General features: G+C 48.4%; 1 protein-coding gene across 1 annotated transcript in view; it reads left to right on the top strand.

The window, feature by feature from the left end:
* The window catches only part of LOC140198065 (class I histocompatibility antigen, F10 alpha chain-like), a 42414-nt gene that overhangs the window by 12375 nt on the left and 4436 nt on the right, over window positions 1-25603 (top strand). Inside the window, exons 2-3 of the mRNA XM_072258932.1 lie at window positions 18327-18587; window positions 24507-24779. Of these exons, the coding sequence (XP_072115033.1) occupies window positions 18327-18587; window positions 24507-24779 (534 nt within the window). The remainder of the gene's footprint in view (window positions 1-18326; window positions 18588-24506; window positions 24780-25603) is intronic.

Raw genomic sequence — 25603 nt, forward strand, 5'->3', positions numbered from 1 at the left:
ATCCAACTGGACATATGAATGCCGTCTTCTCTTCATCAGCCTCACTCATAGGTATCTGATAATACCCACTTCTTAGGTTCTGCACACTGAACCATTTCACTCCACTCAGGCAGGCCAGTGCGTCCTCGATCCTCGGAACAGTATACTGGTCGGGGACTGTGCCCCGGTTCCGAGTCTGATGGTCAACGCACAGTAGTACCTTCCCATTATCCTCCCTCATCAACACCATAGGGGACGCATAGAGACTCCAGGACTCAGTGATAATCCCAGCTTCTGCAGATGTTACCGGACTTCCTCCACCTTGGTGGGTGCCAGTGGCCGAGACCTTTCTCTGAAAGGGGTGTCCTCTGTCACTCAGACGGTGTGGCGAGTGCACTTGGAACAACCCACATCAAACTCATCAGTAGAAAAGACATCAAACTTTAACATCACTTCACTCTCCTTTTTCAACTCCCAGGTACTGGGGAGTCACCAGATTTGAATGTCAACTTTCCTGTTCCTGGAGATTCTCTCTCTCTTGGTTTTCTCACAGGAAAAGTAGGCGTTATATTCACTGGAAAAAGCCATCGGCATTTCCCGCCTGAGGGTGACCTCTCTCTCCGAAGTGTTCCTGACAATCACTGTCATCCTGTTCACCTGTACAACCGACGGTTCCTACAGTTCAGGCCTCACCAGTACCCCAGCAGGTATGCGTGACTCCTCTTCATGGTCTTCCGGATCACCCAACAGGAGCACCCCGGCATTAGGCATTCCGGGAAATCTGGGGTTTCCCGTCACTCTAGCTACTTCCCCAGGCCGCAGCACGATGGGTTTGTACTGGGTGAACCACACATTTCCTCATATATGCTGATCATCCAGCCTAGGGTGGACGTGCACTTCCTCAAAAGCAACTCTGAACACAGGGTGAACGGACAAAGTTTACAGAAAGCTCTCACCAACTCTCTCCTTCCAGGCTCCCACTTGTCTCCTCACAATGTGATTATTTATTCCCACAAGAATTGAAGCTTCACCCTTCTGAACCAGGTCCGGACAAACCAACACTAACGTATCAATGGCCTCAGCTGCCTCTGGACCTCCAGCTTCACTGACAAATAACCATCATACGGAGAGTCATTAGTACTAAGGCCCCAGAGCTCTCGGGCACTGACTGGCATCAATGGTAAAAGCGTCAAATACCGGTTGTAGAAGGGGTTTGTACAGCAGAGTAACCCGAGAACCAAGTATGGCTCCAGCATAAATACTCTCGATCCGTAGGGATACACTGGAGCTTGGCCCCACTAAGCCTTCGGGAAGAGGGCTTTTCACTTTCATCTTTTCCTTGACACTTTTCCTTGGAACGTATTCCCCCCGAGACGCTAGGCTGTTCCCTCACTGGGTCTCTCCAAAGTTTCCCAACTTCCCCTTCTGTGTAAGCAACCGTGGGTTCACTTTCCAATGAATTTCCCATCTTTCACACTCCTGCCTGAAGTGTCCCTGCTCACCACATTTATAACAGACAACACCGCTGGCCCCACTTTCCAAGGGACCCCGTTCAATTGGAGCCCTCTGCTCAGTCCGTCCCATCAGTGGGTCCGGATCTCTATCGGCTTCGTCATCAAAGTTGCTGGTGAACGCAGCAGGCCAGGTAGCATCTCTAGGAAGAGGTGCAGTCAATGTTTCGGGCCGAGACCCTTCGTCAGGACGAACTGAAGGAAGAGTTAGTAAGAGATTTGAAAGTGGGAGGGGGAGGGGGAGATCCGAAATGATAGGAGAAGAGAGGAAGGGGAGGGATGGAGACAAGAGCTGGACAGGTGATTGGCAAAGGGGATATGAGAGGATCATGGGACAGGAGGTCCAGTGAGAAAGAAAAGCGGGAGGGGGGAAGCCCAGAGGATGGGCAAGGTGTATAGTCAGAGGGACAGAGGGAGAAAAGGGAGAGTGAGAGAAAGAATGTGTGTATAAAAATAAATAACAGATGGGGTACGAGGGGGAGGTGGGGCATTAGCGGAAGTTAGAGAAGTCAATGTTCATGCCATCAGGTTGGAGGATACCCAGACGGAATATAAGGTGTTGTTCCTCCAACCTGAGTGTGGCTTCATCTTTACAGTAGATGAGGCCGTGGATAGACATGTCAGAATGGGAATGGGAATGGGATGTGGAATTAAAATGTGTGGCCACTGGGAGATCCTGCTTTCTCTGGCAGACAGAGCATAGGTGTTCAGCAAAACGATCTCCCAGTCTGCGTCGGGTCTCGCCAATATATAGAAGGCCACATCGGGAGCACCGGACGCAGTATATCACCCCAGCTGACTCACAGGTGAAGTGTTGCCTCACCTGGAAGGACTGTCTGGGGCCCTGAATGGTGGTAAGGGAGGAAGTGTAAGGGCATGTGTAGCACTTGTTCCGCTTACAAGGATAAGTGCCAGGAGGGAGACCAGTGGGGAGGGATGGGGGGGACGAATGGACAAGGGAGTCGTGTAGGGAGCGATCCCTGCGGAAAGCAGAGGGGGGGGTGGAGGGAAAGATGTGCTTAGTGGTGGGATCCCGTTGGAGGTGGCAGAAGTTACGGAGAATAATCTGTTGGACCCGGAGGCTGGTGGGGTGGTAGGTGAGGACCAAGGGAACCCTATTCCTAGTGGGGTGGCGGGAGGATGGAGTGAGAGCAGATGTGCGTGAAATGGGGGAGATGCGTTGAGAGCAGAGTTGATAGTGGAGGAAGGGAAGCCCCTTTCTTTTAAAGAGGATGATATCTCCCTTGTCCTGGAATGAAAAGCCTCATCCTGAGAGCAGATGCGGCGGAGACGGAGGAATTGCGAGAAGGGGATGGCATTTTTGCAAGAGACAGGGTGAGAAGAGGAATAGTCCAGATAGCTGTGAGAGTCAGTAGGTTTATAGTAGACATCAGTGGATAAGCTGTCTCCAGAGACAGAGACAGAAAGATCTAGAAAGGGGAGGGAGGTGTCGGAAATGGACCAGGTAAATTTGAGGGCAGGGTGAAAGTTGGAGACAAAATCAATAAAGTCAACGAGCTCAGCATGCGTGCAGGAAGCAGCGCCAATGCAGTCGTCGATGTAACGAAGGAAAAGTGGGAGACAGATACCAGAATAGGCACGGAACATAGATTGTTCCACAAACCCAACAAAAAGGCAGGCATAGCTAGGACCCATACGGGTGCCCATGGCTACACCTTTAGTTTGGAGGAAGTGGGAGGAGCCAAAGGAGAAATTATTAAGAGTAAGGACTAATTCCACTAGACGGAGCAGAGTGTTGGTAGAGGGGAAATGATTAGGTCTGGAATCCAAAAAGAAGCGGAGAACTTTGAGACCTTCCCAGACGGAATATAAGGTGTTGTTCCTCCAACCTGAGTGTGTCTTCATCTTTACAGTAGAGGAGGCCGTGGATAGACATGTCAGAATGGGAATGGGATGTGGAATTAAAATGTGTGGCCACTGGGAGATCCTGCTTTCTCTGGCGGACAGAGCGTAGGTGTTCAGCAAAGTATAAGAAGTATATAAGGACTGGACATCCATGGTGAAAATAAAGCGGTGGGGGCCGGGGAACTTAAAATCATCGAAAAGTTTAAGAGCGTGAGAAGTGTCACGAACATAGGTAGGAAGGGATTGAACAAGGGGGGATAAAACCGTGTCGAGGTATGCAGAAACGAGTTCGGTGGGGCAGGAGCAAGCCTCCAACCTGATGGCATGAACATCGACTTCTCTAACTTCCGCTAATGGCCCACCTCCCCCTCGTACCCCATCCGTTATTTATTTTTATACACACATTCTTTCTCTCTCTCTCCTTTTTCTCCCTCTGTCCCTCTGAATATACCTCTTGCCCATCCTCTGGGTTCCCCCCTCCCCCTTTTCTTTCTTCCTAGGCCTCCTGTCCCATGATCCTCTCGTATCCCTTTTGCCTATCACCTGTCCAGCTCTTGGCTCCATCCCTCCCCCTCCTGTCTTCTATCATTTTGTATCTCCCCCTCCCCCTCCAACTTTCAAATCCCTTACTCACTCTTCCTTCAGTTAGTCCTGACGAAGGGTCTCGGCCTGAAACGTCGACTGTACCTCTTCCTAGAGATGCTGCCTGGCCTGCTGCGTTCACCAGCAACTTTGATGTGTGTTGCTTGAATTTCCAGCATCTGCAGAATTCCTGTTGTTTTCGGCTTCGTCATGTTTGCTGGCAGCACCCGCCGATATCAACTGAGATTCCTCAGCTCTCAAATCTTTCACACAGTCCTACAACCCCTCCCCCCCCCCCCCCGTGTGGCTTTAGGGGTCACTTCAGCAACAGGGCTACCACCGGGGACTGTACCCTGCTGACGAGTGGTCTCCCGCTCCTCCATCACGTTTTCCTCCTCTCTTAATTCTCTGATCAGCTCGACAAACGAGGGGAGAGGGCGCGTCTTATCGGACATTCGGAGGCTTCAAGCGATCATGTCTGAGACTGTGCGCCCTCCCCCACTTTGTCCATCCGTAACTGATTCACATCACCAGTGGAATCGCTCCTTTAAGCAACACAGCTGTCTCCAGCTGAAAAATGTAGACAGAGAGTTTCTCCCCCTTCTCCTGAAACATGCTTCTAAACACCGTCATAAGCTCCATTCGGCTGCCTGTGGTGCCAAAAATGTTTTTTAACGCTTGCACGTAGCCCGCGGAAGTAGCTAGGGGGTTCTCGGTCTTTAAGGACCCCACTACCTCAGCAGCCAAACCTCTCAGACTCTCTACCGCTCGCTGTCTTTTCACATTATCAGAGCACAGCTACTCATCCAACATCTGAGACGTCTGCTCCCCCCAACCCCCGGTCTCATACTCCTCTTCCCCCTCGGGGGTGGGCTTCACTCCTAGAAACATTCTCAAGTTACGATAACTCTGAGTCTCCGCAGGTCCACTTTGCCGTTTATCCGCCAGGGACTTAAAGACCGATACCAGCTCAGAATTTTCACCCCTCGCTGGAGGACAGATTAGACCTTTCGCATCAGACAACACCTTCCCCTCACTCCGCAGAAACGAGAACAACTTGACTTTAAAGTCTCCGCCCTCAGCCTCGGGAATCTCGGTCTCCAGTTCGACAGCCTGGGTCACACTCCACTCTTCTCGGAAAGTATGGACCCTCCTCTCCCGGGACCCCAATGGTTACGTCGGAGTTTATCTGAACTAACACTACATCTACCCCGCCCTCCCTCCCACATTAACACTACATTTTCCCCATCCCCCAGCTTGATCATCATTATAACTTTCCGAATGCTTTAACAGTCCTTAAAACCCTAATTAACAATTCATCTGGGTTGAAGATTTTCACTCCACACAGAACACAAGCAGTCTCTTTGAATCACACCAATACTTAATCCCTGCAGCGTCCATAATCACGTAGCAGTTTCCCGGACAATAGTTTGACAAAAGTTTAAACACAAACCCACCTATTCAATGAACACAGCATCCAACGAACTCAATCCCGGACGATCCCCCACAGCGAAATCCGTTTTTACTGGGTGTCTCTAACAGCCACCGGACTCCACGCCGAGACACCCACCTTTCTCTGGCTTCGTACGTCTCGGGTGTATACGACTTTGGTGCAGCCAAATCTGTGAGATTGGCATGTCTCGTCCATCCCGACCCCAGTTTGTGTGGATGCTGTGTGATTTACTGCCCCGCAATAGCCCGTTGGCATGAAATAACAGATTGCACTCTCCACACAATTATAAGGAAATATATTTATGAATGTTAACTTAACCAAAGAGTTAGTAAAGAAAAGAAAGAAAAAAAATCAAAAAGGGCCCATTATAGTTAAACAGTCACATGTTTGCAGTTTGGAGCTGAAACCTCCCAAAAGCCAAATTCACTGCTCGTTGGTAAACCTCCGTGCCTTTGCTCCATCGAATTGCGTTTTTCCACCACATCAACTCCTATGATTGGTTCTCTCCAGTGTCGCCCCTCTTCATCTCCAGCCGAACAAAGACAAAGACCTACACCGCTGTCAGTCACAAAGACCTTTCTTCCAGCCTTCCCTCGAACTTTCTCCCCATTCCGCCATCCTGACTAGATGACCACCTTCCTAAGCATCCCTTATCTTGTGCTTTTACAGAGAGACCATTACATGAAATGCCCTACAGCATTAGCAGTAAAACCTTCACTAGGGTGTTTTAGGGCTATTCCTCCACCTTTACAATCTTGCTAATCTTTCCTAAGTAAAGTATATCATTTAATACTATATTCATCACTGTCCTTTGAGGTCAGCCAGGTTTCAGTTATTATCTCACACTTATTCATATAATTCCAGCTCATTTATTTCATTATTAGTACAGTGATATGCAAAAGTTTGGGCACCCTGGTCAAAATTTCTGTTACTGTGAATAGCATTTCTTCGGCAGTTTGAATGGGGCACAGCCGCGCAAGCATGTGAAAGTCGGCCCGTGAGACAGCGGGAGAGTTTAAAAGTGAACAGATTGAGAAGGGGAAGGTCGTTTCTTCAGCAGTTTGAATGGGGCATGACTGCGCAAGCGCGTGAAAGTCGGCCCGTGAGACAGTGGGAGAGTTTAAAAAACAAGCAGATTAACAGAGCGGGCATCATAGGAGCGGGCGACAGAGTAGTGGGAGACAGAGTAGGAAGGCTTTGGCTCGAGAGTCTTCGGCAAGCAGAGGCTGAGGATGAGCTTGCTCCCAGTGAGGTAAGGCCAAGTAAGTTCCTTTAATGACTCTAATTAACCTAGGAGTAGGTAATGGATGCAGCAGTTAGGGCAGTCGAGTGCTCTGTTTGCAGTATGTGGGAAGCCAGGGCGAGCACAATTGTTCCTGATGACTACACCTGTAAAGGTGCATCCAGCTGCAGCTCCTGACAAACCAAGTTAGGGAACTGGAGCTGGAACTGGATGAACTTCGGATCATTCAGGAGGCAGAGGCAGAAATAAACAGGTGTTTCAGGGAGATAGTCATCCCTAAAAGTCAGGAGGCAGGTAGCTGGGTGACTATCAGGAGAGGGAAGGGGAATAAACAGAATGAGCAGAGCACCCCTGTGGCCGTTCCCATCAACAATAAGTATATTGTTTTGGATATTGTTGGTGGGGACGACCTACCAGGGACAAGTTGCAGTGGTTGGGTCTCTGGCACCGAGACTGGACCCTCAGCTCAGATGGGAAGGAGGGAAAAGAGGAGAGCAGTAGTGATAGGGGATTCGATAGTTAAGGGGACAGATAAGAGGTTCTGTGGGAGAGGTCGAGAATCCCGGATGGTCTGTTGCCTCCCTGGTGCCAGGGTCTGCGATATTTCAGATCGAGTTCTCGGTATTCTCAAGAGGGAGGGTGACCAGCCAGATGTCGTGGTCCACGTAGGGACCAGTGAAGTGGATAGGAAGGAGGAGGAGGTCCTGCAAAGAGAGTTCAGGGAGTTAGGTGCAAAGCTGAAGGACAGGACCTCCAGGGTTGCAATCTCAGGATTGCTACCCGTGCCACGTGCTAGTGAGGCTAGAAATAGGAAGATAATGCAGCTAAATACGTGGCTAAGGAGTTGGTGCAGGAGGGAGGGTCTCATGTTTCTGGACAATTGAGCCTTGTTCCAGGGAAAGTGGAACCTGTTCTGACGGGACGGGTTACACCTGAACTGGAAGGAGACTGACATCCTTGTGGGAAAGTTTGCTAGTGCTGCTCCGGGGGGGGGGGGGTTTAAACTAGATTTGCAGGGGGAGGGGAACCACAGTGTTAGAGCAGATAGTGAGGTGGAGGAGGATAAAGGTCATGCGAGAACTACAAGTATAGTGCATGGAGTAAAGCCAGATCGAACATATAAAGAGGCTTTGAGGAAAGAGAAACAGAATAAGGGGTGTAAAGGTAGTAAGGTAGAAGGGCTAAGGTGTGTGTACTTCAATGCAAGAAGCATCAGGAACAAAGGTGGTGAACTGAGAGCTTGGATACATACATGGAATTATGATGTAGTGGCCATTACAGAGACTTGGCTGGCACCAGGGCAGGAATGGATTCTCAATATTCCTGGATTTCAGTGGTTTAAAAGGGATAGAGAGGGTGGAAAAAGGGGAGGAGGGGTGGCATTACTGGGCAGGGATACTATTACAGCTAAAGAAAGGGTGGATAATGTAGCAGAATCCTCTTTTGAGTCAGTATGGGTAGAAGTCAGGAACAGGAAGGGAGCAGTTACTCTATTGGGTATATTCTATAGGCCCCCTGGTAGCAGCAGAGATACAGAGGAGCAGATTGGGAGGCAGATTTTGGAAAGGTGCAAAAATAACAGGGCTGTTATCATGGGTGACTTTAACTTCCTCTATATTGATTGGCACCTAATTGGTTCCGATGATTTAGACGGAGTAGAGTTTGTTAAGTGTGTCCAGGATGGATTCCTGTCACAGTATGTTGACAGGCTGACTGGGGGAGTGCCATACTAGATCTAGTATTAGGTAACGAACCGGGTCAGGTCACAGATCTCTCAGTGGGTGAGCGTCTGGGGGACAGTGACCACCGCTCCCTGGTCTTTAACATTATCATGGAAAAGGATAGAATCAGAGAGGACAGGAAAACCTTTAATTGGGGAAGGGAAAATTACAAGGATATAAGGCTAGAACTTGCAGGTATAAATTGGGATAATGTTTTTGCAGGGAAATGTACTGTGGACATGTGGTCGATGTTTAGGGATCTCTTGCAGGATGTTAGGGATAAATTTGTCCCGGTGAGGAAGATAAAGAATGGTAGGGTGAAAGAACAATGGATGACAAGTGAGGTGGAGAATCTAGTCAGGTGGAAGAAGGTAGCATTCATGAGGTTTAGGAAGCAAGGATCAGATGGGTCTATTGAGAAATATAGAGTAGCAAGAAAGGAGCTTAAGAAGGGGCTGAGAAGAGCAAGAAGGGGGCATGAGAAGGCCTTGGCGAGTAGGGTAAAGGAAAACCCCACGGCATTCTTCAATTATGTGAAGAACAAAAGGATGACAGGAGTGAAGATAGGACCGATTAGAGATAAAGGTGGGAAGATGTGCCTGCAGGCTGTGGAAGTGAGTGAGGTCCTCAATGAATACTTCTCTTCGGTATTCACCAATGAGAGGGAACTTGGTGACGGTGAGGACAATATGAGGGAGGTTGATGTTCTGGAGCATGTTGATATTAAGGGAGAAGAGGTGTTGGAGTTGTTAAAATACATTAGGACAGATAAGTCCCCGGGGCCTGATGGAATATTCCTCAGGCTGCTCCACAAGGCGAGGGAAGAGATTGCTGAGCCTCTGGCTAGGATCTTTATGTTCTCGTTGTCTACGGGAATGGTACTGGAGGATTGGAGGGAGGCGAATGTTGTCCCCTTGTTCAAAAAAGGTAGTAGGGATAGTCCAGGTAGTTATAGACCATTGAGCTGTACGTCTGTGGTGGGAAAGCTGTTGGAAAAGATTCTTAGAGATAGGATCTCTGGGCATTTAGAGAATCATGGTCTGATTAGGGACAGTCAGCATGGCTTTGTGAAGGGCAGATCATGTCTAACAAGCCTGACAGAGTTCGTTGAGGAGGTAACCAGGCATATCAATGACGGTAGTGCAGTGGATGTGATCTACATAGATTTTAGTAAGGTATTTGACAAGGTTCCACATGGTAGGCTTATTCAGAAAGTCAGAAGGCATGGGATCCAGGGAAGTTTGGCCAGGTGCATTCAGAATTGGCTTGCCTGCAGAAGGCAGAGGGTGGTGGTGGAGGGAGTACATTCAAATTGGAGGGTTGTGACTAGTGGTGTCCCACAAGGATCGGTTCTGGGACGTCTCCTTTTCGTGATTTTTATTAACGACCTGGATGTGGGGGTAGAAGGGTAGGTTGGCAAGTTTGCAGATGGCACAAAGGTTGGTGTTGTAGATAGTGTAGAGGATTGTCAAAGATTGCAGAGAGACATTGATAGGATGCAGAAGTGGGCTGAGAAGTGGCAGATGGAGTTCAACCTGGAGAAGTGTGAGGTGGTACACTTTGGAAAGACAAACTCCAAGGCAGAGTATAAAGTAAATGGCAGGATACTTGGTAGTGTGGAGGAGCAGAGGGATCTGGGGGTACATGTCCATAGATCCCTGAAAGTTGCCTCACAGGTAGATAGGGTAGTGAAGAAAGCTTATGGGATGTTAGCTTTCATAAGTCGAGGGAAAAAGTTTAAGAGTCGCGGGGTAATGATGCAACTCTGTAAAACTCTGGTTAGGCCACACTTGGAGTACTGTGTCCAGTTCTGGTCGCCTCACTATAGGAAGGATGTGGAAGCATTGGAAAGGGTACAGAGGAGATTTATTAGGATGTTGCCTGGTTTAGAGAGTATGCATTATGATCAGAGATTAAGTGAGCTAGGGCTTTACCTTTGGAGAGAAGGAGGATGAGAGGAGACATGATAAAGTATACAAGATATTAAGAAGAATAGATAGAGTGGACAGCCAGTGCCTCTTCCCCAGGGCACCACTGCTCAATACAAGAGGACATGGCTTTAAGGTAAGGGGTGGGAAGTTCAAGGAGGATATTAGAGGAAGGTTTTTTACTCAGAGAGTGGTTCGTGCGTGGAATGCACTGCCTGAGTCAGTGGTGGAGGCAGATACACTAATGAAATTTAAGAGACTACTAGACAGGTATATGAACGAATTTAAGGTGGGGGGTTATATGGGAGGCAGGGTTTGAGGGTCAGCACAACATTGTGGGCCAAAGGGCCTATACTGTGCTGTACTGTTCTATGTTCTATGTAAGTGAGTAGAAAATGAACTGATCTCCAAAAGTCATAAAGTTAAAGATGAAACATTCTTTTCAACATTTTCAGCAAGGTTTGTGTATTATTTTTGTTTTGTACAATTTTAGAGTGAAATAAAGGAAAGGAGCACCACGCAAAAGTTTGGGCACCGCAAGAGATTTGAGCTCTCAGATAACTCTTGCCAAGTCCTCCGACCTTAATTACCTTGTTAGGGCTATGACTTAATCACAGTCATCATTAAGAAAGGCCAGGTGATGAATATTTCAAAGCTTTGTAAATACCCTGACTCTTCAGACCTTGTCCCAACAATCAGCAGCCATGGGCTCCTCTAAGCAGCTGCCTAGCACTCTGAAAATTAAAATAAATGATGCCCACAAAGCAGGAGAAGGCTATAAGAAGATAGAAAAGTGTTTTCAGGTAGCTGTTTCCTCAGTTCATAATGTAATTAAGAAATGGCAGTTAACAGGAACGGTGGAGGTCAAGTTGAGGTCTGGAAGACCAAGAAAACTTTCCAAGAGAACTATTCGTAGGATTCCTAGAATGGCAAATGAAAACCCCCGTTTGACTGCAAAAGACCTTCAGGAAGATTTAGCAGACTCTGGAGTGGTGGTGCACTGTTCTACCGTGCAGCGACACTTGCACAAATATGACCTTCATGAAAGAGTTATCAGAAGAAAACTTTTCCTGTGTCCTCACCACAGAATTCAGCGTCAGAAGTTTGCAAAGGAACATCTAAATGAGCCTAATGCATTTTGGAAACAAGTCCTGTGGACTGATGAAGTTAAAATAGAACTTTTTGGTTGCAATGAGAAAAGGTATGTTTGGAGAAAAAAGGGTGCAGAATTTCATGAAAAGAACACCTCTCCAACTGTTAAGCACGGGGGTGGATCGATCATGCTTTGGGCTTGTGTTGCAGCCAGTGGCACAGGGAACATTTCACTGGTAGAGGGAAGAATTAATTCAAATAAATACCAGCAAATTCTGGAAGCAAACATCACACCGTCTGTAAAAAAGCTGAAGATGAAAAGAGGATGGCTTCTACAACAGGATAATGATCCTAAACACACCTCAAAATCCACAATGGACTACCTGAAGAGGCGCAAGCTGAAGGTTTTGCCATGGACCTCACAGTCCCCTGACCTAAACATCATTGAGAATCTGTGGATAGACCTCAAAAGAGCAGTGCATGTGAGACGGCCCAAGAATCTCACAGAACTAGAAACCTTTTTCAAGGAAGAATGGGCGAAAATCCCCCAAACAAGAATTGAAAGACTCTTAGCTGGCTACAAAAGCATTTACAAGCTGTGATACTTGCCAAAGGGGGTGTTACTAAGTACTGACCATGCAATGTGCCCAAACTTTTGCTTCGGGCCCTTTTCCCTTTTTGTTATTTTGAAACTGTAAAAGATGGAAATAAAAAAGTAATCTTGCTTGAAATATTAAAGAAATGTGTCATCTTTAACTTCATGCCTTTTGGAAATCAGGTCATCTTTTACTCGCTTAGCTATTCACAGTAAAATAAATTTTGACTGGGGTGCCCAAACTTTTGCATGCCACTGTACTTATTGCATTTATACAGGCCATCCTTCGTCCATTACCTGATATTTTTCATTCAATTCTGACCCATGTTTATATTTTTGAAGCCTATAATCAGCTTATGCCCTGATATGTGATTCTCCACTGAAGTGTTTAAACAGTTGAGCCTGGCCTGTCTGGAGTCCCCTGTCCGCACCACCCCCAACCCATTCCCTAGTTTAACCAGTCCTCAACTAACTGAAGCATGCGTCTGCCCCGTACTCTCGTGGCCCTTCACTACAAGTGCAACCTGTCCCAGTGGTGCAGGTTCCATTTTCCTCAAAAGATGCCCCAATGTCCCATGAACCTATGGTCCTCTAACCTACACCATGATTTGAGCCACATGTTAAATCATCTAATCTCCTCCATCTTAGCTGGACTGGTGTGTGGCACAGCAGAACTTTTGAGAAGACCACCTGGTCAGTTCTGTCCATGAGCATCCCACCTAACTCTTTAAATTTGTCTCACAGAACTGACAGCCGGCCCTTACCTGTGTCATTTGTTCTGGTGTGGACAATGACGACTGGATCCATCCCAGCTCCGGCCAGCCGCATATCAACTCATCCAGGGAGGTCTCCTACTTGTGCTTCTGGTACAGGACCCCTTGTCAGTACACACCTGATTCTCAACAACACCCACCCCCCAATAACTGAGTCTCTACTACCACTACTTTCATTTTACAGGGTTTAGGTTTAGGGTTAGAGACAGTCTGTCCTGCTTACCACCTCAGAGGTTCCATGGTTGTCGTGGAGCATCACTAGATGTTCAAAATGGTTGGACACTTCCGAGTCTGGAGTTGATGCTCCTGGACACCGTGCATTCTTACTCTGAACTTCCTTCCCACGGTCACCCACCCGTCTCGTTCTTTCTGGTCTGGAGTCTCAACCCATGGCTCTCTTCAGGTGCACACTATCTCCCTAAAGGACATCTGGAGCACGTCTGCCAATTCTCTACAACATCACAGGTCAGCTACCTCCTCCTCAAGTTCAATCAGTGTGTTCCAGAGTTGTTGAATTAACTGATGTTTCTTACATGTGAACTCTCCAGGGGAGTAATTTTCCATGAATCCGAACATAAGACAAGACTGACATTGCAGAGGCTGCATTCTTATTCTTTTAGGGGAAAGAAATAATGAAGATTAAGTGATTATATTTATTGATAGTCTTAAAAGTAAGCTACTATTTATACTACTATTCCTACTTTGTTCCCGATGTACAGATAGTGCCTAACACTTAATGTGTACTTGGACCTTCTTTGGACTTTCTAGATTTGCATTCCCTGATAATTTCACTTTCTCCACCAGTAAGATACACCACAAAGTGACTCCTGGTCCCACCTTGTTAGGCCTACAACAACTTCACCACTATCTAACTACTGGCTCGCTTTTTCATCAAAAGCACGCTAAGCGCCTCTATTACTGTTAGTGCTAGCGAACTGCTTATGCAAAAGTGAATAAAGAGTTTGGCATATTTTCCTTCATTGGTCATGTTACTGAGTACAAGAGTTGAGATGTCATGTATAAGACATTGATGAGAATACATTTGGAAATATTGTTTAGCCACCCAGCTATAGGAAGGATACAATTAACCTAGAAATGGTGCAGACAAGATTCACATACAGTTACCAGAACTGGAGGACTTGAGTTACAAGGAGTGATTGGAGAGGTTGTGACTATTTTCCATGGAGTGAAGGAGAGAGAGGGGTGACTTTATGGATGTTTATAAAATCATGTGGGGCAAAGATAAAGTGGATGGTCACAGTCTTTCTCCGAGGGTTGGAGGACGTACGTAGGTAAAGATGAGGAGGGAAAGATATAAAGGGGACCTGAGGCTGTTGAGTATATGGAATGAGCTGCTTGGGAAAGTGGTAGAAGAGGATATAGTTACAATGTTTAAAAGATGCTTTGGCAGGTACATGTCACAGGCTAGTAGGATATGGGCCTAACACGGGCAAAAGGATTAGCTCAGGGAGGAACCTTTGCCGTCATGGTTGAATTGAGCCATATGGATGTGTTTCAGCGCTATATGAATCTATGATTTCCCAACTTCTGTATTCTGTGCCCTGACCGTTGAGGACTGGAATAGCATATGCCTTCTACACCACCTTGCTACTTTCAAGGAACTATGGATTTGAGCCTCAAATTGACATTTTCCAATTCCCTACCATTTATTGTATGTGTCCTACCCCGTACCCTTACACGATGGAATTAACTTCCATCATTCAACACACTGCACAACTTTCTATCACATCTACAGTGTATCCTACTGCAGCCTTAGACAAACTTCTCCATAACCACACCACCAACTTTCATGTCATCTGCAAAGTTACTTATGAAATCTCTTCAATTTGCATACAAGTCATTATTGTATATTGTAAACAAGGGAGGTCACGGCACTGATCCCTATGGTACAGCACTGGTCACAGACATCCAATCAGCAAAGCAAACCTTCACCCTCTGCCTCCAATCACCTAACCAGATGGCCAGTTTCCCTGATCTCATGTGCCATCTTTTTCTGATCCAGACCAACATGAAATCCTTGTCAAATGTCTTATCCAAGTCATATACTCAACATCTCCCACCCTGCCTTCATAACCACCTCACAAAATGTTGAAGTTAGTGAGGCAGGATTTCCACAGAGCCCTATTGAATTTCTCTGATCAGACTCTGTCTATCTAAATTAACATAAGTCCTTTTGTTTTTTTTGCCAATCGCTTCCCTACTTCTGATATGAGACTCTCTGCCCTGTAGTTACCAGGACTTTCTCTTCTTGAACGAAGGAACAATTATTCAAAAGCACACCTGTACTTAGTAGAGATACAAATATCTTTGTCTGGGCCCCAGCAATCTTTTCTCTTGCCTCTCTCTATAACCTAGGTTTATCACTGGCTCTTTCTTTATATTGAAATGCCCAGTATCGCAACACGTTGCACACTGATCTATGACGCTGCCTGCCATAGTAGTGTAGTGGTTAGCGTGGCATTATCACAGCTCAGGGTGTCAGAATTTGGAGTTCAATCCTGGTCTCCTCTGTAAGGAGTTTGTACATTCTTTCCGAGGATTGTGTGGGTCTTCTCCAGATGCTCCGGTTTCTTCCTACAGTCCAAAGATACAGAGCCATAAAAAAGTACCACTCAGAAATGGGCCTTTCAGCCCATCTAGTCCATGCTGAACCATTTAAACTGCTATTCCCATTGACCTGCACTGGGACAATAGCCCTCTATTCACCTACCATCCATGTACCAATCCAAAACATGTTAAACATTGACATTGAGTTCGCATTGCCTCACTCCTGCAGGCAGCTCATTCTACACTCTTATTGCCCACTGAGTGAAGAATTCCCCACATGTTCCCCTTAATCTTTTCACCTTTCACCCTTAACCTATGACCTCTGGTTGTAGTCCCAACCAACCTCAGCGGGAAAAGCCTTCTTGCATTTACCCTATCTATACCGCTTATAATACCCTATACCTCTATCAAACCTCCCTTCAATTTTCTACATTGCAAGGAATGAGGTCCTAACCTAATCAATCTTTCTTTCTGACTCAGATCCTCCAGACCCAGTAACGTCCTTATAATTTTTCTTTCAATCCTATTTACATCTTTCCCGTAGGTAGGTGGCCAAAACTGTATTCTAAATTACACCAATGCCTTGTACAACTTCAACATAACATCTCATCTCCCATACTCAATACTTTGCTTTCTTTACAACCCGATCTACTTGTGATGCCACTTTCAATGAACTATGGACCTGTATTCCCAGATCCTTTTGTTCAACCACACTCCTCAGTGCCCAGTCTTGGTGTCATCTGCAGATTTGCTGATCCAATTAACCACGCTATTAACCACATGATGACAAACAACAATGGATACAACACCGATCTCTGCAGACACCACCCTAGTCACAGGCCTCTAGTCAGAGAGGTAACCATCTACTACCACTCTCAGTCTTCTCCTACAAAGCCAATGTCTAATCCATTTTACTACCTCATCCTGAATGCTGAGTGACTGAACCTTCTTGACCAATCTGCCATGCAGGACCTTGTCAAATGTCTTGATAGAGTCCATCCAGTGGTCATTGTAAATTGCCCCATGATTAGGTTTAGGCTCAGATTAAAATCGGGGTAGCCGGTGGTATGACTCAAAGGGCTGGAACGGCCCTTCCAGAAGAAGATTATCAAAAATTACAGTGGCATCTTGATCAACAGGGCAAATGGTTCAATTAATTCAGATAAGTATTATGTTTTGCAATTAGAAAGTCAAATCCAGGTACGACTTTCATGGTGAATGGTTTGGAGTGTTTTAGAAGAGGTTGTTGTTGAGAGCCGTCGAGTCATTGCGACCCTATAGATAGTGTAATTGTCTGTAAGGTTTTCATAGCAATGTATGGAAGTTGATTGCCAGGCCTTTCTTCCGCACAAATACAGCTGCTGCCCAGGTTGGGAGCCAGCAGGATTCGAACTCAGGATCGGTGCTGATGCCACTACACCACCAGCCGGTTAGAAGAGGTACCTCGGTCTAAAAATACATAATTCCCTGACAGTGGCATCACAGGTGGGTAGGGTGGTGAAGAAAGGTTTGGGCAGTTAGGCCTTCATCAGTCAAGGCACTGAGTGTAGAAGTTGATTTGTTATTTGCAGAACATTAATGTGGATTCATTTGGAGTATTGTCATCTATTTTGGTCATCCTGCTTCAGGAAAGATGCCATTAAACTGTAAAATAGCAGAGGTGATTTATGAGCATGTTGCCTGAACTGGAGGGACGGTTATGAAGAGTGACTGGGCAGCTTGGCACTGACCTTAGGAGCATGAGGGGTGATCTTGTTGAGGGGCATAACAAGTAGGAAAGACAAATGAGAATTGGTGGATTCTCAGAAGGCCTTTGACAAAGGCTGATTAATAAGATACACGGTATTACAGGAAAGATATGAGCGTAGATAGAGCAAGGGCTGATTGGCAGGAGGCGAAGTGTAGGACAGAAGGAATTACTTTCTGTTTGGCTGCTGGTGACTAGTTATGTTCTGTAGGAGTCAGTTTTGGGATGGCTTCTCTTTACATGGTACGTCACTGATTTGGAATTGATGGTTTGTGGTCAAGTTTGTGAATGATACAAAGGTAGGTGGAGGACTAGAAAATAAAAGCAAGGATATAATGTTGAGGCTTTATAAGACACTGGTGAGCCTCACTTGGAGTATTGTGAGCAGTTCTGGGCTCCTTTTTTTAAGAAAGTATGTGCAGACATTGGGGTGGGTTCAGAGGAGTGTCATAAGAATGATTCTGGGAGTGAAAGGCTGTTTGGGAGTATAAGGAGCGATTGAGTACAAGTGCCGCCTGTCCCACTGTTGCCTCTGGTTCTGTCGACTGAGCAACGTCCTGACCATCAATGGAGAGTGTGTCGGACAGTTAGATCCTGTCTCTGCTTTGAACGTGGTTTTCCAGAGACAGCGGCACAAGGGACAGAGTTCACCCTCTTGTGGGAGATGTAATGCCCCACCTTCTGGACATCCTGTCAGTAACCCCAGGAGCACCTCCCTGTACCCAGGAGTCACTGTGGGTCAGAGGTGAAGTGAGAAGCACTCTACAGGAGCTGGAAGAGTGCTGCTACTGGTGGGGAACTTGGTGCAAGTTCTCAGCTGCTCTCTCCACTGACAGCAGGGAGAAACTAAACCAGGCAGGGAGCACAGACTATTGCAGACCGTGACTGGAAGTGTTCCCACCTGTACTGAGCACCTCCCCATCCACCCAGAGACACTTACCCTGACCTCAGAGAGACACACTGATGATTTAACCCTGTCTGGTCCTGGTGAACGTGTCCTGTTCCATAATCCCGCTCCATCGCTCGGTCCGGGACACCACAGCTCCTTCGGGGAACTGCGGACGTGATCAGGGATTTCACCCCCACTATCTTCAGGTGGGGCTCCCATGCCTCGGGATGAGGAGTCAGTCCTGGTTCACCGGGTTTGGGATCCTGATTCTCTCAGAGGGGTGGGGTTGGACCCCAGTGTATCAGGGTGCTGGTTTCAGAAATGGCTCCCCCTTGGAACCTGGACTCCCAACCACTCTGACTCTCTGCTCCAATTCCAGGCTCTCTCTCTCTCCGTTATTTCACCATGGCGGTGACCCCAGGGTCAGGGGTCCCTGAGTTTATGGTGCTTGGGTACATGGACGAGGAGCAGATCGTTTACTACGACAGTGTGTTGAGATGGACGGTTCCCCGTCAGCAGTGGATGGCGGAGAATCAGGGACCTGACTACTGGCAACGGGAGACACAACTCTTTCGGGGCAATGAGCAGGTTTCCAAGGCCAACATCCGGACCGTGATGAGCCAGACCAACCAGACAGGGGGTGAGTGGTGAACAATGCTGGGGGAAGCAGTGGCTGCAGGGTCTGCACGGGTGTGGGGGTTAGGGAGTGACGGAAAGACCACTCGGGTGAGGGGCTTGTGGGGATTTTACAGGGGTGGGAATGGTGGGGTGATGGTCGGGACTGTGCAGGGGTTGGGGGAGGGGGTGACAGCAGGGACTTTGGGGGTGGGGGTGACTATAGGGACCTGCAGAAGTGAGGACCTAGGGGATGATGGTAGGGCCTGTGTGGAGGTGGTCAAGGAGTGACGGAAAGGAATGTGAGTGAGGGCGGATGAGGGGTGATGGTGGGGACTGGGTGGGGGTGGGGGAAGGGTGTTACAGTGGGTGCTCAGTGCGGGTGGGGGAGTGATGGTAGGGATTGTGTGGGGGTGATGGTAGGGGCCAGGGATGTGGTGGTGGATGATGATGTAGGGGTGGGGGGAAGGGCTGTGTGTGGGTGGGGAAGGGGTGATGGGTGGGACCGTACGGGGGTGGGGTGGGGAGTGATGATGGGAACTGTGCAGGAGTGGGAGTCCCAGGATGATAGTAGGGACCAAGCAATAGGAGGGTGGTGGTGGAGACCGTACTGGGGGTGGGGTGTGAGTCACCGCTGACACCATGTGGGGGTAGGGAGGGAGGTGACGGTCGGAGCAGTGTGGAGGCGGGGATGGGTAACATTAGGGATGGGGGGAGGGGGTTACTTGTGACCATGGTTTGGGGAGGTAATGGTAAGAATCCTGGTGTGGTAAGATTGTCATGGAGGGGATCGTGTGAGGGTGGCGGGTCTGGTGTGTACGGACTGTCTGATGTGTGGTAGAGGTGACAGTAGGGACTGTCTGATAGGTGTAGGTGAAGGAGCAACGGTGGGGACCATGTGGGGGTGACAGTAGGGACTGTGTGGGCGTGAGGGTAGGGTCCATGCAATATTTCTTCAGCAGTTCGATCAGGGTACGACTGCGCAAGTGTGTGGACATCAGCCAGTGAGAGCAGCGAGGAGGGTTTAAAAGAGAGAAGGCTTTACAGAGCGGGTGACAGAGTAGAGGGAGACAGAGTAGGAAGGCCTTGGCTCAATGGGGCTTTGGTGACAACGGGTCGAGGCGAGGTAAGCTGCCTGCGTAGAATTAGAGACCAGAAGTATGTGTCTGAGGCCGTTGGTCTGTGCTGGATGTCAGACATGGGAAGTCCTGGAGACTCCCAGCCTCCCAGATGGCCACATCTGCACCAGGTGCGTCGAGCTGCAGCTCCTTAGAGACCATGTTAGGGAACTGGAGATGCAGCTCGATGACCTTCGTCTGGTCAGGCAGAGTGAGGAGGTGATAGATGGGAGCTATAGGCAAGTAGTCACACCGGGGCCACGGGAGACAGACAATTGGGTAACAGTCAGGAGGGGGAAGGGCAAGGGTCCAAGACTAGAGCGTACCCCAATGGTTGTCACCTTAACAATAAGTACTCCTGTTTGAGTACTGTGGGAGGAGACAGCCTACCTGGGGGAAGCAACAGTGGCCACGCCTCTGGCACAGAGTCCAGCCCTGTGGCTCAGAGGGGAGGGAAAGGAAGAGGATGGCAGCAGTGATAGGGGACTCTATAGTTAGGGGTCAGACAGGTGATTCTGTGGACGCAGGAAAGAAACATGGATGGTCGTTTGCCTCCCAGGTGCCAGGGTCCGGGATGTTTCTGATTGTGTCCACAATATCCTGAAGTGGTAAGGAGAACAGTCAGAGGTCGTGGTACATATTGGTACCAACGACGGAGGTAGGAAAAGGCAGGAGGTCCTGAAAACAGACTACAGGGAGTTAGGAAGGAAGTTGAGAAGCAGAACCTCTCAGTAATCTCGGGATTACTACCTGTGCCATGCGACAGTGAGTATAGGAATAGAGGGAAGTGGAGGATAAATATGTGGCTAAGGGATTGGAGCAGGGGGCAAGGATTCAGATTTTGGATCATAGGGACCTCTTTTGGGGCAGACGTGACCTGTACAAAAAGGATGGGTTGCACTTGAATCCCGAGGTACCAATATCCTGGCGGGGAGGTTTGCTAAGGCTACTGGGGAGAGTTTAAACTAGGATTGTTGGGGGGTTGGGAACCGAACTGAAGAGAAGGTGGAAGAGGCGGTTGGCTCACAAATAGAGAAAGCTTGTAGACAGTGCGAGAAGGAGGGCAGGCAGGTGATAGAGAAGGGATGTGCTCAGATCGTTGTTTGAGATGTGTCTATTTTAATGCAAGGAGTATTATTAACAAAGTGGATGAGCTTAGAGCATGGATCTGTACTTGGAATTATGATGTTGTGGCCATTACAGAGACTTGGATGGCTCAGGGGCAGGAATGGTTACTTCAAGTGCCAGGCTTTAGATGTTTCAGAAAGGACAGGGAGGGAGGCAAAAGAGGTGGGAGCGTGGCACTGTTGATCAGAGATAGTGTCACGGCTACAGAAAAGGAGGAAGTCATGGAGGGATTGTCTACAGAGTGTCTATGCGTGGAAGTTATGAACAGAAAGGAGTCAATAACTCTAATAGGTGTATTTTATAGACCACCCAACGGTAACAGGGACATGGAGGAGCAGATAGGGAGACAGATTCTGGAAAGGTGTAATAATAACAGGGTTGTCGTGATGGGTGATTTTAATTTCCCAAATATTGATTGGCATCTCCCTAGAGCAAGGGCTTTAGATGGGGTGGAGTTTGCTAGGAGCCCTGGCCTCATCCGATTCTTGTTCTCTCCCTCTCCTTGCCACTTCCCAACAACGTTTGGTGTCATCTCTTGACTATAACATACCCCTTCCCTTTCCACGTGGCATAATTAGGCTGACCATTTTTTTTTACCCTAATGCTAGATAGAAGATACGAAGCAGTAACACCAAAGGATGCTGATTATTCTTGATGATGTGGTTGGCACTCTCCTAAATGGACGTGATATAGTCATTACTGTCCTTTGACTGCAGCAAGGGGTTTTATGGGTGTCTCGAAGTACGTCATTACAATAAGATTTAATTATCTATTATTGATGGGTGGCAGTTAGATCTGTCCCAATCCTGCACATGCTGATGGTGGTTAGCAGAATGTGACCCCTTGAAATAGAGCTGCCCTGCCCTTTTGCTCCAGTAGATGTCGCTGCTGAGGCTGGCCATGCACATGCATCGGGCTGTCATGTCCCAATTTCCATGAAGGCGGATCGGCTCGGGAGTTAAAAGGGAGCCTGTTGATTTTTGTGAATGAGCAATTTTATATGAATATATAACCTTGAACTTTGCCTGCATTCTGTAAGTTAGCGCATTTTAATTCGATTTAGCCAAAAAAAGTGCTGCTGTAATACACCGTTTGCGCTTATTGGAGGTCACAAACAGACAGACAGAGCATGAGAGTTTTAGCAGTACAGTATATACATAAGGTTAGTGGGAAGGACCTTAAGAAGGAAATTAGGAGAGCCAGAAGGGGCCATGAGAAGCACTTGGCGGACAGGATTAAGGAGAACCCCAAGGCATTCTACAAGTATGTGAAGAGCAAGAGGATAAGACATGAGAGAATAGGACCAATCAAGTGTGGCAGTGGAAAAGTATGTATGGAACCGGAGGAGATAGCAGAGGTACTTAATGAATACTTTGCTTCAGTATTCACCACGGAGAAGGATCTTGGCTCTTGTAGGGATGACTTGCAGTGGACTGAAAAGCTTGAGCATGTAGATATTAAGAAAGAGGATGTGCTGGAGCTTTTGGAAAGCATCAAGTTGGATAAGTCGCCGGGACCGGATGAGATGTACCTCAGGCTACTGTGTGAGGTGAGGGAGGAGATTGCTGAGCCTCTGGCAATATATTTGCCTCATCGTTGGGGCCGGGAGAGGTACCAGAGGATTGGAAGATTGCGGATGTTGGTCCCTTATTCAAGAAAGGGAGTAGAGATAGCCCAGGAAATTATAGACCAATGAGTCTTATCTCAATGGTTGGCAAGTTGATGGAAAAGATCCTGAGAGGCAGGATTTATGAACATTTGGAGATGTATAATATGGTTAAGAATAGTCAGCATGGCTTTGTCAAGGGCAGGTTGTGCCTTACAAGCCTGATTGAATTTTTTGAGGATGTGACTAAGCACATTGATGAAGGAAGAGCAGTAGATGTAGGGTATATGGATCTCAGCAAGGCATTTGATAAGGTACCCCATGCAAGGCTTATTGAGAAGGTAAGGAGGCATGGGATCCAAGGGGACATTGCTTTGTGGATCCAGAACTGGCTTGCCCACAGAAGGCAAAGAGGGGTTGTAGACAGGTCATATTCTACATGGAGGCCGGTGACCAGTGGTGTGCCTCAGGGTTCTGTTCTGGGACCCTTACTCTTCGTGATTTTTATAAATGACCTGGATGAGGAAGTGGAGGGTTGGGTTAGTAAATTTGCTGATAACACAAAGGTTGGAGGTGTTGTGGATAGTGTGGAGGGCTGTCAGAGGTTACAGCGGGACATTGATAGGATGCAAAACTGGGCTGAAAAATGGCAGATGGATTTCAACCCAGATAAATGTGATGTGGTTCATTTTGTTAGGTCGAATATGCTGGCAGAATATAGTATTAATGGTAAGACTCTTGGAGTGTGGAGGATCAGAGGGATCTTGGGATCCGAGTCCATAGGATGCTCAAAGCAGCTGCACAGGTTGACTCTGTGGTTAAGAAGGCATACGGTGCATTGGCCTTCGTCAACCGTAGGACTGAGTTTAGCAGCCGAGAGGTAATGTTGCAGCTATTTCGGACCCTGGGCAGACCCCACTTGGAGTACTGTGCTCAGTTCAGGATAGATGTGGAAACCATAGAAAGGGTGCAGAGGAGATTTACAAGGATGTTGCCTGGATTGGGGAGCATGCCTTATGAGAATAGGCTGAGTGAACTCGGCATTTTCTCTTTAGAGCAACGGAGGATGAGAGGTGACCTGATAGAGGTGTATAAGATGATGAGAGGCATTGATCGTGTGGATAGTCAGAGGCTTTTTCCCAGGGCTGAAATGGCTAGCACGAGAGGGCACAGTTTTAAGGTGCTTGGAAATAGGTATAGAGGAGATGTCAGGGGTAAGTTTCTTATGCAGAGAGTGGTGAGTACGTGGAATGGGCTGCCAGTGACAGTAGTGGAGGCGGAAACGATAGGCTCATTTAAGAGACTTCTGGATAGGTATATGGAGCTTAGAAAAGTAGAGGGCTATGGGCAACCGTAGGTAATTTCTTAGATAAGGACATGCTCGGTACAGCTTTGTGGGCCGAAGGGCCTGTATTGGGCTGTAGGTTTTCCATGTTTCTATGTTTCTATGACATGTGTCAGGGTGACAGTAGGTATTGTGTGACGGTGGCAGTAGGGACTGTGTGACCGTGATGGTAGAGACCGTTGGATGGGTGGGGGAGGTGATGGGGTAAGGGTGTAAAGCTGTGCACCATTGGGATGTGGTGTTGTTGGGTGTGATGGTGGGGACTGTGAAAGTAATGGTGGGGAATGTTCAATGGGTGGGGAGAAACGGTGGGGAATGTTCAATGGGTCGGGGGTGACGGTGGGGAACGTTCGATGGGTGGGGGTGACTGTGGGGAATGTTCGATGGGTGGGGGTGATGGTGGGGAATATTCGATGGGTGGGGGGGTGACTGTGGGGAATGTTCGATGGGTGGGGGTGACGGTGGGGAATGTTCGATGGGTGGGGGGTGACAGTGGGGAATGTTCGATGGGTGGGGGGTGACTGTGGGGAATGGGTGGTGGTGATGGTGGGGAATGTTTGATGGTGGGGGTGATGTTGGGGAATGTTCGATGTGTTGGATTGACTGTGGGGAATGTTCGATGGGTGGTGGTGACGGTGGGGAATGTTTGATGGGTGGGGTGAGTTTAGGATTGTGTAGTGGTGACTGTGAAGATTTACAGGATGGGGAATTTGTATCCTCTTCCCCCTGACAGACAGTTTGTTCCAGGGATCCACATTTGGCAGCAGATGTATGGCTGTGAGCTCCATGACGACGGGACCACCACCGGGTTCAATCGGTACGCTTGGGACGGGTCAGACTTCATCGCCTTCGACAAGGATCGGATGGTGTGGGTGACCCCTGTGCCCTGGGGTCAGATCATCAAGGACAAGTGGGATCGGGACACGGCCATGAACCAGTATTGGAAGGGATACCTGGAGCAGACCTGCATCGAATGGCTGATGAGATACGTCAAGGCCGGGGGGAGTCACCTGAAACCCAGTGAGTGGGGGGTGTGGTGGAGAACTGTGTGTCTGGGAGAGCTCCCCCCCCCACCCCATCGCCATCTCCTCGCCCCTCCCTTTACCGTCCCCTCACACTTCCTCTCCACGCTCCCCATCTGATCACCCCCTGTCTCCTTGCACCCTCTCCCCTTGGCCTCTGTCTATTCATCCTCATTTCCTCGCCCCAATCTCCTCACCTCATCTCTTCATCCCTTGCCTCCTCACCTCTGTGCCTTTCTCCCCTGTCTCTTCACCTCCCGTCTCTTCAACCTCAATCTCCTCGCTCCCCATCAGGTTGCCCCCCAGTCTTCTCACCCCCGTCTCTGTGTTCCCTCCCCCCTCCCCCCTCGTCCTCTCACCCCCCTCCCTCTCCCACTCCTTGCTCTTTCCTCTCCTCCCTCACCGTCTCCTCTCCCCAATTGCCCTTTCCTTCTCCCCCTCCCCTCCTCTCCCACTTTCACTGTCACCTCTTCACCCCCTTGCTGACTCCTCACCCCCCGCATGTCTCCTCTTCCCCGTCGCCCTCTGCTCCGCACCTCCTCCTCTCCCCTTTCACAGTCTCCTCTCTGCCCCCTCACCCTCTCCCCTTCCCTTCTCACTGTCTCCTCTCCCCCCGTTCTCACTGTCTCCTCTCCCCCCTTGCTGCCTCCTCGCCTGCTCACCTTTCCCCCCGCTGTCTGCTTTCCCCCTTGTCCCTCTGCCCCCTCACTGCTTCCTCTTCATCCCCTCACCATTTCCCCTCCCGTACTCACCGACCTCCCCTCATCCCTGTCTCCTCTCCCCTCACCCCACCTCATCTCCTCTCCCCCACCGGCCATCTCC

Source organism: Mobula birostris, chromosome 5, assembly GCF_030028105.1.
Source record: "Mobula birostris isolate sMobBir1 chromosome 5, sMobBir1.hap1, whole genome shotgun sequence".
In the NCBI taxonomy this organism is placed as follows: Eukaryota; Metazoa; Chordata; class Chondrichthyes; order Myliobatiformes; family Myliobatidae; genus Mobula; species Mobula birostris.